This window comes from Glossina fuscipes, unplaced genomic scaffold (genome assembly GCF_014805625.2).
Source record: "Glossina fuscipes isolate IAEA_lab_2018 unplaced genomic scaffold, Yale_Gfus_2 238, whole genome shotgun sequence".
Taxonomy (NCBI): Eukaryota; Metazoa; Arthropoda; class Insecta; order Diptera; family Glossinidae; genus Glossina; species Glossina fuscipes.
Window position 1 is genome coordinate 1,203,116 of NW_023998581.1, and position 19,164 is coordinate 1,222,279.

General features: G+C 33.8%; 1 protein-coding gene across 1 annotated transcript; it reads right to left on the reverse strand.

The window, feature by feature from the left end:
- Positions 1 to 3,800: 3,800 nt before the first annotated feature.
- LOC119642633 (mitochondrial sodium/calcium exchanger protein-like) lies at positions 3,801 to 7,327 on the reverse strand. Its single transcript, XM_038041826.1, has 10 exons — positions 7,244 to 7,327; positions 6,950 to 7,170; positions 6,559 to 6,887; positions 6,431 to 6,505; positions 5,757 to 5,780; positions 5,365 to 5,682; positions 5,188 to 5,306; positions 4,880 to 5,114; positions 4,231 to 4,304; positions 3,801 to 4,034 (listed from the first exon to the last, which is right to left on the reverse strand). Exons 1-10 carry the CDS (start codon positions 7,325 to 7,327, stop codon positions 3,801 to 3,803), a joined length of 1,713 nt encoding a protein of 570 aa, XP_037897754.1.
- Between the last annotated feature and the right edge of the window lie 11,837 nt (positions 7,328 to 19,164).

Genomic DNA, 19,164 nt, shown 5'->3' on the forward strand with positions numbered 1-19,164 from the left:
GTGCAACGAGTGGGCGCACGTGAATAATTTGAAATCGAAGGTTGATTGAAGGATGAAAGATTGGCATTACAGCTTGTAATTTGATGACTAGAGTTGAGAGCAGGTGACTCCGGGGAGTTTAGTTTATTAGACTTTAGGATGCGTGTTGTTGTTTTAATTTTATCAATATCTGCTTTACTTTGATTTTTCCAATTTTATCTTTGGCCAATGATGGATCTGGTTTCGCAATATGATTTTTGGTTGATGGTAGAACAGGTTTTTCATTGGAAGGTGTTGGAGTTAAGGGCTTATTAGGCTCGATTTGCGAGACGACAGCAGCGTAGAGATAATTATTTTCCTATTTCTTTGGGTTCCAGTTGGATACGGGAAGTAACCGTACTTGCGTCGCGCTCCACCCTTTCTACAGTAATTTTCTGTTTTGATCTATAGAATTTCACGCATTTGTATAAAACGTGGATATTTTTTGAGTAACGCCCAGTGCTGATTATGCGGAAACTACGCTGGAATTTATGCGGAAACTACGCGTACAGCTTTTAGCATGTGGAGGAAGACGGCAGTTTGCACAAGATGAAGCACTGTTGCACCTTTTCGCCGTGTGACCCAGTCGTTCGCAGTTTTTGCATCTCATGTGGAGTTGAATGTAGACTTCCACATCAACTGCTTGCGGTAACCGATATCGATCAAAGGTCATAATTATCCTTCCTATAGGAGAGCGAGTTTTTCCGTCGTCATTTAATTTAGTAAATTTATTCGCGAACTATTTCGTCTTCCAGCACACGTTTTAAGCAAGGGTCATAAATTACGCCTCTAACTGAGTTAAGTTTGTCATGTAGTTTAGCGGAAATTGGACATAAATTTGTTAATGATTTCGACTTTATGAGTCATTCCATTGCGCGTGGGCTCCCAGGGGGGACAAGTAAATCGCGTAGAATCGAGATAGAGTCTATATATATTGGCCAAAGTACTGAATTGTGGAATTGTTTGGCTAGCATCAGTAAAATAAATAACAACATATTTTTTGTCAATAGGAGTGATGTTACTGATTGACAACACCAGAAAGTCGGAATTATTAATTTTTTTTCTTTGCGGAGATTTGCCCGCTAATAGATGAAACCTATTTAAGTTTCTATCTGGCGGCCCCGGGGCCATTATGCCTTTTTTTAGCAATTTGGAGAACTGGAAAAGATTGGGAACTAATAATCGAAAATGTCAATTGTTTTAAATTTTTTTATATATATTTTTTTTTTGTTTTTTTTTTTTATTTTATTATATATAGCAAACAAAAGCACATACGGTATTCGCGATAACCAGTTTAGCGAAAACATTGAAAAGAGGCGAGCTTAACACACGAAAAAATCGAAGCAATCAAAAAAACGCAGACGAAAAGAAAACACGTACTGCTCAGAAAGCAAGTCCACTACGAGTTTACAAGTCAAGAACTAATCAGCAAATCTTTCAATGCTTTTCCTAATTTTAGAACGATATCTTAATTTTAGCGATTTTTAGGACATTTAGTATACACATAGACACATCTTCTTTAGGTTGGTGCATAAGTTTTTTGACTGCCCCCTATTTTGACGAGTTCTTTCAGAACTCCAGCTTACCATAAACTACAGCATTGAAAACGCATGGATTCAATATTAGGCCGCAAGTTTCGAATGGGTGAAAAACTCTTTGTAAGCCTTCATTAGGATTCTTAATACTACATCCATGAACACCATAATATAGAGAATGCTAGTGATTCTAAGCGACTCAATACGGATGGCAACATACTTTGAAAGCAATTTTAAATCTTTTTTAACCCAGGGAAAGGAAATTTTTCATTGAGGCTTTCTTTTTTAATTCTTTCAAATCAATCATTACCTTTTTTTTAATGAGTTTGTTTTGATACTACAAGAAAAAGTGCATTATATGAACTGGAATTTATGGACGGTTTTATTATATTATCGTTGAAAAGCTTATAAACTCGGCTATCAATTTCATCCAGACGAGAATGTGTGAATCTGTAGTTTTTTGAGTAAAAGTAAGTTTTGTTATCCCCTTGCAGATTTCGAGAACAGAAATGATTTGTCGTTAGGTTTCTTTTTAGCGCTTCGTAGCGTTCGATTGGTTTTGCGGTATAATATTTTATCCGATTGTGTTTCTGATAGTTAAATGCGGTAATTGCAGCTACTAACGAAAAAACTCTTCCGCATTTCTTTACTCAGCATTACTCCTCTTTGTTCCCTCTTATATTAAGTGGGCACACTATTTGTATTGTGTTCTTGCTATAACGTATATTCTCTTGATGTTAAGGGATTTTCCTCAGTTGGAACCGTTAGCTCTACGTCCTTACCACTGCACGTTTCATAATTTATTTAAGAGGAGTAATTCGAAAAGGAAATGTGTTTCCAATTTTCCATTTGTTGTGATGGCGATCTGGAGTAGTTTCATAATTGTTCGTATGTAGGTTTTATTCCTATTATAATATTTCTATTGAAATAAGAGTTTGGTTATAGTTTCTATTCCTCTATTCTACTTAAATCATTCGTTGCTGTTTCTCACTATTTGCGTAAAAATGCCATTGGTTGCGTGGCGTTGTTCCAATTCCAGAACCAGTATGATAGAATCATATAATTTAATTTAATGTTTCTGTAGTAGTTGCCCAAATAAATACGGAGGGTATTTGCTCATTGCGCCTTCTATTGCTGTTGTGGCTGCGTTCTAAATTGATATAAAAAATTTGGTTGGACTGGGAAATTTCTTGAACTCCCTCTCATAAAACTGTTTCTACGAAAACTGAATCTTTGCATGGTGAGAAAGTCTAGTTATCAATATTTCGTGGCGAAAGTTAGTTTACTATAGCAAATTGACATAGAAATCAACCTTATCGAATTTGTACCACGTCCATGATATTATTTGTAATTTGGGACAAAAATTAAATGAATCCAATTTGAACCACATCCGCATATTTTTTGGGCTCGACTCCTTATAAGATTTCTCATGCGTAGTGTACCTTTCAGAAAGGATTTCTTTTAATATATTTTATGATCAAAATTCTTCCTTAGTAGCAAAATAACCAAAGAAATAGACAGTTGGGAATTTCAATCACCTAGGCCTACTTTTTAGACCCTAACATATTTAGAGGATAGAATATAATTTTTACTTTTCTGTGACGGAAACTAACAAAATTAATAGAATTTTTAGAAAGTAAGTTAAGCTTGCTAAGTACGGATTAGATTACGTAATATTTTGGGTGTTCTCCAACACGCGGGTTTTTATCGAAAGTATGTCTTCGCATGACAGGTTTGATATACTGTTACGAAAACGAGCGAATAATTGTACTAGATGAATTATTGCGGAGAATTTAACGATTGCACTTGTCCATCTGTAATGTTCTTACTTGTTTTGTCTTGTTTTTTCACTTAGTCATATTGCTCTTAGAGTAAGACGACAATATCTTTGGAGCCAAATAGACATATTTCCACTACACAGCAGGCCCTAACCTGCCTTAAGAAGTTGAGCGTAAGCGCAAATACTGATGATAAAACACAATTACAAGTACACATAGGTTTGATTTCTCATTTAATTCCCCATCAAATGAAAGAAATTTCGAGGTTTGAGCGCAAAACCAAAAGGTAATTACGTAATGATATATTAATAAGACGTTATATTGTAAAAGATGAGCATAATTTCTTGTACAGTTTTCAGATTCATCTAAATTATGATTTATAAAAGTATTTTGAAATAATTAAACCAGTAAAACTAAGATAAACCAATCGACAAATGGATCATCATTTTTGTTTTTCATTCCTTTGTGGTTAACCAATACTTTCTGGCGGTGGTTGAAAACGATGCTCGCTGCCGAATGGATGTATCACTTGAAATTCCATTAATATAGAAAAAATAACGAAAATAAGATAGGATGATATCATAAACAGGCCCATACTTCGACGACATATGAAATTTGTGAAAAAGCCAGCACATATTAACAGTGACAACATGATGACCATAAAAGTGTTCAGCGTCTCTCCCATCGCTCCTACACCAACTTTCTTTGAAAAATTCCATTTACAAACAAATCCAAAAAATTAGTTAAGAAAGAAAAGTCAAAGAAAAATTATGTTCGGTCTATTTCTCCCCTCTCTTGGACAAGTTCTGCCTTTAGCACATCTTTCTATCCATTGCCAGCACTTAACATGCATCTGTTGCAATGGGTGTAACGCTAGAAAATTAATTGTAAAAACGTACCATTTTATCGGTTGCATAATCAGGGCTAGTACCAGCACTATACATCATGGCAATTCCAATTCCGAATAAGCTAGCTAGAGAGTGAGAAAGGCGAAATAGGATAAATCCATAACGAATGTTATTGTCGCTGACAAATAAAGTACTATCTAAAAAAATAAGGAAGTTCTCATTCGACCGGATATTAATTCTCAAAACGAAGCGTCAACTCGTCATATAAATAGCAAATCATATCATAAACATCTCATATAACAAACCTTACCAACTATTGGTGGACCAATCGCGAAAATTAGCGAATTTCCGAACTTAACCTGAGGGCAAGAGAAAAAAAAATTTGGATTAGGGTTCCCGTTCGTGGAGAATCGATAAACGGACATAACTCTAAAGTATAAAATATGTATATGTATTGGCTTTAATGGGATTTTCTGTTTCCCAAACAGTAAAATCACGGTGCAAACTAACAGATTATACACACCATGTATGAGTGCGTAACTTGGAAAGGTTTTTGTGAAGGTTTCAATACTCAATTTGCTTTTTATTAAGGCTTTGACTAATTAAATCTTTCATTACAATTAGTAAAGTCCAGTCTTCTTACCGCCGAAGATGTTTGTATCAGAGGAATAAATCTGTCTTTAACAGCGATTATACTCACTGAACAAAGGTCCGCCAAAACAAGCAGCAAACCCCATTTTCTCATAACCGTTACGAGATAATGATATGTTAGCCACCAAGTCTCCGACGCTATTACCCCAAGCTAACAAAGTACAACCGAGAAAAGAGCTGCTACGGTGAGTGGTAATGCCCAAAACGCCTAAAATGCTTACAATTTCAGCAGCGCAGTTATATATCATAAACATCGATCCAATTCCCGCGTAAGCCGCTAGAAACTATAATTACCACAAGCAAAAACGATTTAAATTAAAAACATGCCTGAAGGAAACCTTAATAATACAACGCTACCCGATGATATTTGGGCACCTCGTTAACAGTAGTATGTTTAAAAACATATACAGCAAGTGGGATGGTAGTGAAAGCAGCCACACCATATAGAACACCACTAACTAAGGTTCCACTTTCCACTGAAATAAGAAATGATTTTAAACAATAATACTTTTTCAAATTACTTTCAATTTGTACCTATTGCGTAAATTAAAAGCAGCGGTAGCAAAACTATTTGAATACAATTTAGTAGTTTCGACCAACCATTACCGTCAATTTCATAATCTACTACAGGTATAACCGCTTTCAAAAACACCAAAACAGGTGCCTTCATCAGCATGACGGTTTTCCCCATCCGACCAGACTCTAACCAATCAGTTACATCTATAGGGTTAAGACTGTAAAACAATTGTCGAAATAGTTCTCCCGTTACATCTTCTTCTTCTTCTTCCGGTGGCAACTCCTCCTGTTCTTCTTCTTCGGCTTGAGATAGCAACAGATGAATTGATGATACAACTAATTACATCATAAACAAATAAAGAGTGATTTTAATATTTAAAATAAACTTTCTCGTAACGGTTTTTACTTACACTCAGTATTCCTCCGAAGTTGTTCTGAAAAAAGAAAAGCAATAATTAATGAAACGGCAAACAACTTGGAGGCGGAGACACGATGAGCATACATTTAAAATAACGCTCTCTCTTGGGTTAGATTCCGATTCTCAAAAAAGGATAAAGCGACAAAAGGAAGGCCAATTCAACTAACATAATTCGTAGAAATTCTAAATATTTATAAATCTCCCGGATTCTTTACTACGTATTTCTGCACTTAATTTATAAACGGCAGTATTTTATAGCTTTAGTCTAAGCTTGAGACGAATGCAACATAACTTATAACCAGTTAATAACCGACGTACTGGCTTTTTGGCCAACCCTGAGAAAGTTCGAACATTAAAAAACCCCCAAAAAATAGGGAAAAAGGGAAGAAAGAGACACATGACGTCGCAAATGTGAAAGCAGTCTATAAAGAAAATTACATTCACCTTAAATTAATTCCTGAGAGCTGCAGCTTTAAAATAATTGTTTACATTTTCCTTTTAACATTTAAGCGACTCTAAAAACATTCTTCCAAGCCAAATTGTGAAATAAATTCCTTTGAAGACAACACAGGAGAAAAAACGCCAAAACTCCTAAACGTACTAAACAGTGGGCGAATTATGTTTCTTTGCTAATTCTCTTACATTCGCCTGTAATGGTGAACTCACCTTTAATTCTTTTTCTAGATAAGTACTGATCGAAGACCACGGTGAAAATATAAAAAAGATATATGCTTGTTATACCTATAAAAGAGAAGAAAATCATCAGCAAAATTTCTAATAAAGCGTCTACTTACCTATAGCTTCGGCTAGTGATACCGAAAGATCAGAACTAAAGCAATAATGTAGAAAAACCACGTCAAATAATAGAAAACAAGTATCACGTAGAAAGGTGGTTGGCTGTATGACAAATGGCACAAGGGACATAATAACACCACCCACAAAAAATGTCACAAACATGGCTGAACCTAAAACATCCGTATAAATGATACGAGTTTGAGAAGCAAGACCAGTTAGACCAGTTATCATATCCGGCGCACAATTGCCAAACGCCAACAGTGTAACGCCAGCAACATTCTCATTTAAACCCAAAATATCGCATAACACCTTCAAACATGGGCAAAAACTGTTGGAACATATATTTTTAAATATCATTAGATCGTCTGTATTTGCTCGACCTGCGCTTACAAGCCGTCCGTAGTGGAACCTAGTATAAGAAACAACAAAAAGCTTCCACATATGAGAACAAGTTCTCCGAAGAGGAACACAAAGATTTTAGAGGTGTCTATGCTACAATAGAAAAAATATGTATAATCTAGGATAAAAATATCATCTTGACAGTATTCCGTATCCGTAACGAAGGCGCAGCGTTCGTCGGGAGGCAAAGTCATTACCATATTGCAATCAGGCTAGAAAAAATTTCGTATTATATGCGCGTAACCCGATTATCCGTACATAAGTATTTATTTTTGCTTCACTTACTATACCGATATCCTGCACAAAACTCTCATGCCTTTCATAAGTTGGAATTGACTGATTACTCGTATTAAAGTGTTCGATTAGCATATTTATTTATGCGTTCCTGTTTCCGCAACAAACGTTTAGCAGATGAACCAAAAATAAAAATTTCCGCTACATATGTAAAAATATTTGAATAAAAAATAATTAAAAACTTCTGAAAAAAATTAATTAAGCAAGCTAAACGAATGACAAAAATGACTTTTGCAAATGCCTATGGGAAATAGCTCCCAAATATTCACTTGCTAACAATAACATACGTAAATAAATTAGGTAGGGCTTTAAGTTTACCTATGCTGCGTTAATTTCCAATAATTTGCCTCTTTCCAACTTAAAAGACACAGAAATAACGTAAGGATTTTAACGTTAATTGAGTTAAGTTTGTCGAGGGATAGCGTTTGTTTTTTTTAAGTAACAACAAAAGAAGCCGAAGCCTTTTTAAAATAAAAGTTGTTCCGTTGTTATTTTAATAGCAATTTTATTCTGGAAAACACTGTATTAAAAGTTCATAGAGATGATTTCACACCGTATCAAACGTTTATGATTACGTGATCATGTACCTTTCTATGCTTTTAACTGTATATACGTACGTACGTTTGAATATACACGAGAACAAGTAAAAGTAGCAAAAACATAAACAAGTAAAAGCGACAATAAAGTCCCTATATCACTCCACCTAATGCTATCCTTGATTTATTTTGGTGGCAAAATATTAACATTTATACTTCATTATATAGGGTGGCTTTAATTATATACTACACCGCTCGTCATACTGAGCATACTAAATTGCCGATGTATGCAACATTCCGAAGGACTTAACTTTGTACTAAACTAATCCATTCAGAGTCATTTTTGGTATCGCTTCAAGCTTGTCTACCAATGAATTTTTTATACCCTACGCCACTTATGGTACAGGATATGTCAACTTAGTGTGGTCGTTGTAACACGCAAAACGGCTTAAGACGGACCCAACTTTTATTATAACGATCGATTTAGAATCTATATTTGAATTGATCTAAGCCTGTCTGTCGGTTTGTCCGTCTGATGTAAACTTGTGTTCAAGCTATAAGTCGTTATTCTTCAGATATTTTGATGAAATTTGGAACCGTGACTTATTTGACCCAAGTACGAACGTTATTGAAAATGAGTTGGATCGGTCCACTTTTTTGCTCACTTCCCGTATAACACCCTATTCTGAAAGTTCGTTATATGGAACAAAATTGTAATTTTCAAGATTTCATAGCAAAAATGGCTAAGGAGTAGTATTTCGGCATTCTAAATTTATATGAAAACTTTGAACTGGCTTAGGCAATTTTTGAACCGCCTCTCATATAGCGAAAACTAAAGTTCATACGACAAAAAGGTATAACTTTAAACACTTGCGATGAAAATTATGTCATATTAGTAACTTGACATAAAAATACTAACTGTACCAAATTTAGACCATCTCGGCCTATTTTTTGGATCCTATTCGAATACGGATGTTTATGAAAATTCACCCTTTGACAAACAGAAAAGTCTGACTTTTAATATGTGGTGATGAAAATTGACTCATAACAGTAATTTCATGCAAAAATGAACTCTACAAAATTTAGACCATTTATGCCAATTTCTGGATCCTGCCCTATGTAAAGATCGAACTTGTACTACATTAAGTTGCGTTTTGGGCCCGCTTCCCTATTAATACGCTTTTATATAGAAACAAGATATTGTTTTTGTGTTCTATAAGAAACATAAGAATTGTGTTAGACAACGTGGTGCAGGGTATTTAATAGTCAGCCTTGTCCGACAATAATGTTCCTACATGTTTTTAATTTGGTATTTTGACATAATTTGAGCTACGTACGAACCCGAACGAAACGAATTGGATCGGACAATTTTTATTTTCCAAATGAATGTGCAAAATTGAAATCGGAAGGATGTAAAAAACAATTTTAAACATTCTGTCTTGCTTGCCTTAAAATATATAATCATAATCACATGTAACTTTGTGCGAGCATGGCCGATTTCCTCCATTTTTGCACGTACAGAGTAGAGAGTTTCGTCAACTAAACGTAGAAATTATCAGCCTTCTAACTTTTATAATGTCTGAATAACGAGGAAAAACCCACAAATTTTGGTTATGAAAATAAAATGTTTTTCGCAGTACATTTATATCCTAAAAAATATCGCTGCCTCTATTCTTCCTCTAGCATGTGGAGAACTGTATAAAACATTGCTACGAAAGTGCCACACTTGACAAACGAGTCTGCATGACAATGAAAGGGTTTTTTAAGGAACTAATTTCCAAAATTATAAAAACCTATATATGATGGATTCATTATGCTTGATTTGCCGACTCAGTTGGCGACTGCTGGAAAGCTTAATACCAATTCGCAGAAAATTTCACTGGTGGAAAGGGATTAGCATGAAAATATCAAAATTTAATATTGCTAACTTGCTTGTAGAAGGATGTATAAGCAAAGTATTTGCGGAAGGCAAAACTAGGCGAGTGAGGAGAATTAATTTGTAACATTCGAAAGAACAAGACCGGAAGGAGCATTAAAACGTTATAAATATAAATTACTGTAAATCATTTGTAAGAGGACCTTCCTAAGAATTGTAAATAAACCCTATGTTGTCCTAAAAATTACAGTTCAAAAACAAAACTATGTACATCATCGTCTTCGGTTTTTATCGTATCCGTTTTAATTCCTTTCCAAGCAACATTATTTATTTTTTGGAAGATTTAGATAATTCCTACTTATACCTCAAATTTTATTACATAGGCTTTAGGGAATGTGTGCTTATTCGGTTTTTAAGTGTCAGTTAATCAATCGTCAAGTAATATATTCATATATATTTTATTTAATTCCATGTTTTAACTTATCACTTACTTTGTGCCTCAATCAGATTGAAATTTTGATCAACTAATTTTTGTGTAGTGTACCCTCAATTAGTTTTAAATTTTTTTACAAATATCTGTGTGTTTTTGTACAATTTTTTCACTTATGAATTTCATCACCGTATTTAACAAAAGAGAAAGATCCGAAAAGAAGATGTTTGACTTATGCTATACAGACTGACTTTGTTTTCTCATTGCCTACTCCGCCAATGATGCCATTGGTAAAATAAATATTAGTTTGAAGTCTCTTTGCTTAGAGTTTTTTAGACAGGCTACACATGGCAAAGGTACGGTTCTTTCTGGATGGATTCCAGTGTTTGGTGCAATGCACGGCATACGTGATGAAGTAAATATTATTGTTAAAGTGGATCCTTTCTCGGATGTGAATAAATTTCGACATGCGTATGCGTACTTTTAATCTCAAATCGGCCTATATAATTTTAATAAGTATTAGTTTGGGGAAAAAGAAATCCATTATTTTTTCGGTAGATGGCTGCACTGATAGATTTCTCGTAAATTTATACGCATTTATACGTAATATTATGCGCATTTTAACCAAAGCCTTGGAATTGCTTAACTATTTATGTGATCCTTTCGAGCTCGTCATAAAGTGTGGTGGGCTGCTGAATTACGCAATAACTGACTGCATATGATGTCGACAACGCCCTTGATTATATACAAACTCTTTTATTTTTAATTGAATTGTGTCATCTGTTCGGTAAATGCTTTAGTTTTCTTCATATCCTATTAGCTATTATGAGTTATTATTATGAGTTTTGCTTGTTAATTTCAGACGGTGATTGCGAAGATTTTCTACCTTCAATGGATGAATTTCTTAACAGTACAGATTTGGGTGATTTAGTGACTAATAAATCGTTTCAGTATTTACTTAAATTAATTTATGAATACATACACGACACTTATAAAAATTCAGAACCACATTTAAAACAAAATGAAAATTCTTAATTAATGAATTCATAGAAGTAATAACATCTTTTCTAGAAATAAAAAAGAAAAACAATTGAGCTTTTTGTGCTAATCATTAAACTTTATCCTTATTGGATCAAGTCTTTTTTCTCGTTAATCGTACATAAATATTTTGCATAGTTTTCAAGTTATCAAATGTCTGTATTTTATTATCATAATTATGTCCTTCTATCCATTTGTCTCTACTTTCACTTTGCTTTTGAAGCATATATAATTTTTGTTTTTTTTTTTCTCAATTGTCACAAAATTTAGACTCTCAAATGGAAGCAAATATCTATTTCACTGGATGGATCCATTAATATCGAAGGGTGTTCCTGGCAATCTGAAGCGTTTGATCTACCGGATGCTGTAAATATATCTCGAGTTAGTGAACTTTTTCAAACTAACAAACTTATATTTAAGTTATTGAAGTTAAAGTAAAATATTGATTATTTATATTGGCATTAAAAAGAAAATTACACTAGAATCGCGTAGAGTGTGTGTATACTGTGAATTTGGCAGCTCAGGCGACGCGTCGGGTGATATTTACGAATTTGTGTTGTGACCACTCCGTGGAGAATAGTGCAGAGAGTGTGTTGAGTACGATTGGTCAAAAAATTGTAATATGCAATTACCTGAGTATGACCCATTCACCAGGCAAATTTGGACGTGCTTAGAAGGAGAGTGAGAATTAGCAGGCAAAATCAATTACTGATTGTACAGTTTCAAATTTAAAGTTGCATTCTAATGAGGGCGATAAACAGACGCAATTACGAATGATTGTGCTGATGTTTGTGCATTTTGCGTGGGCCATATTCAGATAGCATAATAAATAAATAATGGGAATTTTTATATATGAAACCAGTCAGATAGATTTCGTGAGAGCAAAAGGCTCTTCCTACTAGTATTATCAAAAAAACAAATTAAGTGGAAATATTTAAAAAGTGGCTTATTAACGTAACTACATCGTATACCTACCAACATAATTTCAAATTTTTGAATCGTATACCTACCTAAATAATTTCAAATTTTTGAATGCAAATCGCGAAAATAACTTACCTCCTTACTCCAGCATTATAGATCGTGAAGAAGAGTTCTCTGAGGACGATAGCGTCATTTTTTCAATAGGAAGTGATAAACGTGAAACCGAGCTCAACTTTGAAAATGAAAAACGACCTCTTCCAGCAAATTAACTTCATCGAGTGAGCAGCTTCATAGTCCTGTCCGTGAAGCATCGCAAAGCGCCGCATATCAAGACGATACAGATACATGGACAATCGATAAAAGGGACCCGCCGCAGTTCGAATTTGGAGGCAATTATGGCCTGATAAACCTAGACGAAGTAAAATCGTCTGGGGATTTTTTCAATATGTTTTTAAAAGAATCTTTTTTAATTAAAATTGTTCAATAAACCAATCGCTATGCTGCTCCACAAATATCGAAGTCTCCAGTATTGTGCTCTTCTCGACTGTGAGATTGGAACGGCGTCAGCTCTTGCTCACGGATGAGGGAAGGGAACCGACGAAGAAGAAGACAAGGTTTGCTAGGAAGTTAACGGCGAACAAGTAGGGAAAGACGAAAGAAACTTACTCCTCAGCTCAACATACTTGGTCAACTCTCTCCCAACGCTCCCAACACCAGAGGTCAACGAGGCATTCGGCAAAGTCTACGACATGTTCAACGCAGCGACGAAGATCAATATGGCGTAACGAGACATAGGCAAACTGCATGAGACGAGACATATGCCAGCAGCTGCTCCAATGCAGGTCCTCTGTAAGACTTTACGGCCAAGTATGGAACTCTAGTCAATTATTTATGTGTGGGGCTGCTCTTGAACATACGTTACTAGTTATGAAAGTAGTATTAGTACACGTTTAATTGCTCACAATTAATAAGCAAATCTAGGAATCAGATTCCCGACATATAAACAATTACACTTAAATTAACTTCAATCCCTCAGATGAAGTTAAATAAAATCACGGTTTTTAAAATCGATTGGGACGTGCAGTAATATGAACGAACAATATCTTGATAATATATCACGTGGATTAAAACTTCTAATACAACAACGTTGACTTCCGCAAACTTTCATTACCGTAGTTTCACGTCCACTGGACTTAGTCAAATTGCTTGTTTGTGATCAGTGGAGATATCTTCACTTTTCGAATCCATTTAAACCAACACAGTGCCTTTTTTTAAACGTTGTTTTCGACGACGATTTTCATGATTACAACAACACGTTTTACATTTCTGGACTACGTTTCTAGCTAATGCCTGGCTACTATAACTTTAAAAAAAAGTATAGGTACGAAAGTGCGAATTCCAATAAAAACAAGAAATGTATGGGTGGATGGACGGATACAAGAAGAAGTCTCTACCTACCATTACCTGCTGCAAGTCACCAATTTAACCGCAGTAACCATAAAACGCCTTTTAAAAATGGCAGCTTTCCGTGATATGTGTTAAGAAAATCAAGTCGCTTTACTAAAAGGTGGATGTACAGAAATGATGATAATGCGTTCTGTATTATGATCGGTTCATGAGTTTAACATATAAATATTTATAAATATATCAATTTTTCGTTTCGAACTCGTGCACCACCCATTGGTTTGTAAACATTGTTTGACGATGGTAGGTACGAAGCTCTTGAAAATGAAGTTATGGAGAAAGCCATCATCGATCAATTTTACATATTCACTAATTCTAGGATCTGTCATATGACGGACTTTCCAGCTTTATTGCAGCGAGCAATAATGGATTTTTGAGCAAGAAAAACCGAAATAGAAGTAAGAAAGATTTCATATTGCGCAGAAATGAAATTAACAAACACTACCCAATAATTCGCAAAGCACTGTAGTTGGGATTTTTATATGAAGGTTTTTGTTTTATGATATAAATACCATAGAGGCTAAAAACGCGATCCTTAGGAGCATCACTTAACCTCAGCAGAAATTCTAATTGTCATTCTACTAAAACAGAACGTGCTGTTGAATTATGGTGAGAGAAAAATGGAGCCGATATTCTCCTTGGATACTATTGAGATTGAAAGCGAACTACAAATCTGAAAGGTGCCGCATATAATCCGGTATCGAAGTTGAATGGTATCTAAAACGTCAAACAAATAAATGTAACCCACATAATCTTAGAAATTCTGAAAACTGTCATTTTTATAGTCGACAACCCACTTATCGTTTTTATTGTCTACAAGCTACCTTTGGTATGGGGCTATATTGAGTTTGTGTACAAAATTTTGTATACAAAATCTAGAAGGACTTGAGAAAGCGCGATTTTTTTGTTACATTGAAAGTGATCCTGGAACCATCTACGCTTGTCAGTCCCCATGTCAGTCTTATTTTTTTTACATGTGTTGGCCCAAGGCGACGCTAATGCGACCCGTTTCGTCTCGAGTCAAATTGTTTTTAACCACTTCTCATAAAAGTTCGTATTATGAAAAGTTGTTATACGAATAACTGTATAAAGCGAAGGTGTGCCGTGGCCCTCTATAAGTTGTTTTTTTATTAATTAGATATATATACATTATATGTATATTATATATATATTATCTACATTTAAACTTATTATATACGTTATATGCATTTATAATTAATTAAAAGCCAATTTTGGTTGTTTTTTTTTGGAGGTCCGCTATATTATACATTTATGTTATTATTATTATTATTATTATTAATTTAGCCAAAGAATAACTTGTAAGACTTAAAGCACTACCATCAAAGGCTTTCGGCTTTATTAAAAACTCTACCGCACTTGAGGTTTGAACCCACGGCCATTGAGTTGCTAGTTACTAGTCGAGACTCTTGCCTACTCGGCCACTCAGGCGGATTATACGTTTATACTAATATACATGAGTGAGAGAGAGAATATTAAAAAGTTGAAATGAAGCCAAAGCCTGGGCCTGAAGAACGTGAATGTATTCAATATCGTTAATAGTTGATAACTTCTTTCACAGGAGATTTCGTTGTTACCAATGCTTTGCACCCGTTTCTTTGTATTCCACTTTTTCCCTGGCTTCTCTTTTCCATCCTTTTCCGGGTTTTCAAACTGGAATGAGTATCTTTTTTTTATTAGTTGTTTTCTCTATTCCCAGCATTGCTATTTTTGCAATTTTTATCTTTAGCTTCGTTGAGTCCTGGTCACCATATTTTACGTTATTTATCAGTCTTCTCTTCGCTGCCACTGCTTTCTTTTGCACTTTATGGATTAAGCGCGGGCAGTTGTCTGCTGCTAAAAAGCGAGCGGAGCGAGTTCGCCAAGAGTAACACCTACTATCTATTTCGAAAAACATTGTAAGCGAAATAATTTGAAATAAAGCTTATATGGTGCGTATAGAAATTTTCCTAAGTTCTTATGACTTTAGATGGTAATAGGTATGTAGGTTGTTGAGAAAAACTTCAAACGTGTCTTAGCGCTGTATATCAGATTGTCAAATATCTTTATTATCGACAAGTGTAAATCACGCCGGATATGCACAGCGGTAATTAGCTTAAGTCTAATTTGCGCATAAGAAGAGTTCAGAAAAGACATAAGCTATTCAAAAGTGTTTTTATTATTACATACTTACTCTTACTCCCATAGCAAAGGAACGACGGATGAAAAAAAGAGATTGTCAATAAAATGAGCGCAGATCCTCTTCACCTTTGTTTTGTTCGACTTAATCCCAAACCACCGGGCATAGATGTAAAAACCAAAAGTCCTGTAGCGCCAATTAAACAATGCTTCTATTCCCTCAGTTTGTATTTTTCACTTTCGAAAGAGTTCTCTTCACTGTAGCCCAAAACTGTAACGACTTGACAACGGGAGCTAAACGTGCTTTCTTCCAAGATTGTGAAATACTCTCAATTGGTTCACGCATTGCCCAAGTCACGATCATCAATACTAACTTTACGTTTACCTACATCTGTTCCTTCAATTTCTTCAAATTTCGCAAAGAAGCGAAGATCTCTTAAAAATGTGTGTTGAATAAACGCGGCTTTATGTGGAGTAAGCAATTTAATTTCAGAGCTTAGAACAACGTACAATAAAATAAATGGTATTACATAATTGCTACATCAAAAGCTTCCTGCCATAATTGGATATTGATAAAAACTTGCATGGATAAAATCGATAATCATTCCGCGATCGTACGAGATGTTTAAAATTCCTAATTTACTACTGAGCCCTTTGAAATTGCTCTAAATTTTTAACAGGCGATAGAACACATGTTCATCTAAACGAATCTTAATAAAATAAAATTTACAGTAATAACCAAAACTTTTTGAAAAATGTTCGACAAACAACAAGTTGTCCTCTCTTGTACAATTTACTCATAATTTTTTATGCATAAAATTTTATTGTAGTTGAAATCATTTACTTACTAATAGACACAATAACTATCGGAAATTAAAATCTATGCCTTATTCATACAAATTCAATTGGCATGCATTCTCTCTTTACATTTCACTAGTGTTTTTCACACAAGTTCAACTGACATGCCTTTTCTCTTTACATTTTACTAGTGTTTTTCATAAAAATTCAACTAGCAACCAACTGAACCACATTCAGAGTCGTTTTTTCAATTCAACAAGTTATCAACAAATGCAGACTCGCTCTTTTAATTCTTTCTCAATTCTCGCCAAATTCAGACTCTTTGAATTTCTAAAAATCAAACGTAAAGTCTCTTAGAATTAGTAAAAATCAAACGACAGGTCTCTAAAAATAAACAAAAACCACTCAGAATGTATATGAGAAAAAATACATATGTTTTTTGATAGAAGTAAACAAAAGCTACAATAACCGCATTTACTTATTTCCGGTGAATGCTTTGGTAAATTAATCGTGCCCAAAGAACATTATATATAAATAAATATATATATTTATAAAGAAATATTTTTTATTGTTTATTCAATGCCAAAACTTCCGAATATTAGCTAGTAATCTCTCATTATGTGCACAGAACATCATTTTCAAAATCAGAAGAACATTAAGATCGCGCTAACAAACGGTTACATAGGAATATATACGAGAAAAAAGTTAAATTGTAGCAACAACAATACGCAGGAATTGAATCTGTGTTTGAATTGAATCTCTTTGATCTGTTATTTAACAGAATTGAATCCCTTTTGTCGGTTAAGTTGGGCATTTAACGTAGTTGATTGGCGTTAACATTTAAGTTGTTAAGTTTTTGCAGATATCTGTCGGCCTCTAAGGTGTTAAAAGAGTAAAATAACTTGAAATCGTTTGCAAATATTACGGATTTTGAAGATAGTAAAAAGGATGACAGGTGGTTAATAATAATTTTACAAGTTAGCCTAAAAGTAGACCGCCGTAATTTTTATTATCAAGTTTAAATAGCAGTAGTGGAATAATCTGTTAAAAAGGCAAAGCAGTAGTGGAATGATCTGTTAAATTGCAAAGCCGCCGGCATTTATATCTGCTGAATTAAAAAAATGTAAAAAGACAAAAAACAAATTAAAAAGCTCTGTTAACATAACAAATCAATGTAAACAAAACTGTATACAAACCTATGCAAACAAAAAAATTAACAATTTGACAAAACATATATATATATATATATATATCTATACAAATAAATATATAAATAAATATGTATAAATATATAAGTAAATAAAATAACGTATATGTTAACTCGGACGGTTTATTTACCGTATTTGTGGAACTCGGACGTTTATTTACCGTATATGTGGAAGTCGGACGGTTAATTTATCGTAATGCTATTCTCTCTCTCAAGTTACTCTCTTTATTGCGCTCATTCTCTCACACAGAGGCAATAAATCTTTTGAAACTTGAAGAGATGTGTTGGGAAATAATGAGATATAGAGAGAGAGATGGAGAATAACAAAACACTATATGTCGAAAGTTCTGGCCAACAAATACTTTGAATTGGTAAAGCAGTAAAGTAAGTTGAAAATATACTGAAATTTATTTGAAAAAATCCAGTTCTGTGTATTTTTTTATTCGACAAAGGAGTGAAGATTTACTTTTTTACTTTTATATGCCAGCTCTCCACTTAGACCGGTTTCATTGTCAGAAGCAGACACACAAGGAATTCCAGATAACAGAAGTACCCTGTAGTCTAATTATATTTTATGATTTCAATTACTTTTTTTATTTTTATATGCATTTTGTTATTTATTGTTATTATTTTTTATAAGTCGCTAGCATTTTTGTAACGAATAGCAATTTCAAAGAAGAGAAATTCTTTATAAAGTGAATACAAACTTTAACTATTTTCGTTCATTTTCTTAGTTATTATTGAATTATAGAAAAACATAATATTTCGCAATCAATATGCATATTGAAGTACAATTTATACTACAGTTCATAATAATTAAAATAAATCCTAATGAAAATATTAAATTTTGAAGCATTAGCTATTGAGAGCTGTAAGGAGGTGAGGACATTTTCTAATAAGTTGTCATGTGTTCACTAGGATTAAATCAACAACGAGAATTCATTTCCTCAGTTTTCCTAAATAATTTAATATTTTTTCCTGGAAAAATAGCTGATTATGGCATTGCGCAATGTTTACATATTGAAAATAAACCTAGACGCAACCAAATAGTTGTTTATAATAATAAAAGAATGAGATTTGCTTTTGTAATATAGTATTCCAGCATAGGAATGTTGATAAAAAAAAAGCGAGTTATTAATCAATTAATTAATTAATCTCCACGTTTCAGCATCAAGTTTTATTGTATGCCCTTTTCAAAAGACATTGTCCATCTCGCTTATATTTAAAATTACAATGTCGCTTAAAGTTCATTAACATTTCACGTTGAGAATTTCATTTTTATATAAAATTTAACGTTGTGCGTGTTAGGAATGATAGTGAACAATAACGATATCAGTTTTTATTTAGAACTTAGAGAGTCCACGTCCAGCAATCGTATGATTTAAATAAAAAACACATAGCCCACGCTAAATATTTTCTCAGTTCGTCAAATATTTTCTTAGTTATTCAATTTCATTCAATTATTATCAAAACTAAGGTTTAAGAACTTTGTATTATAACGTATGA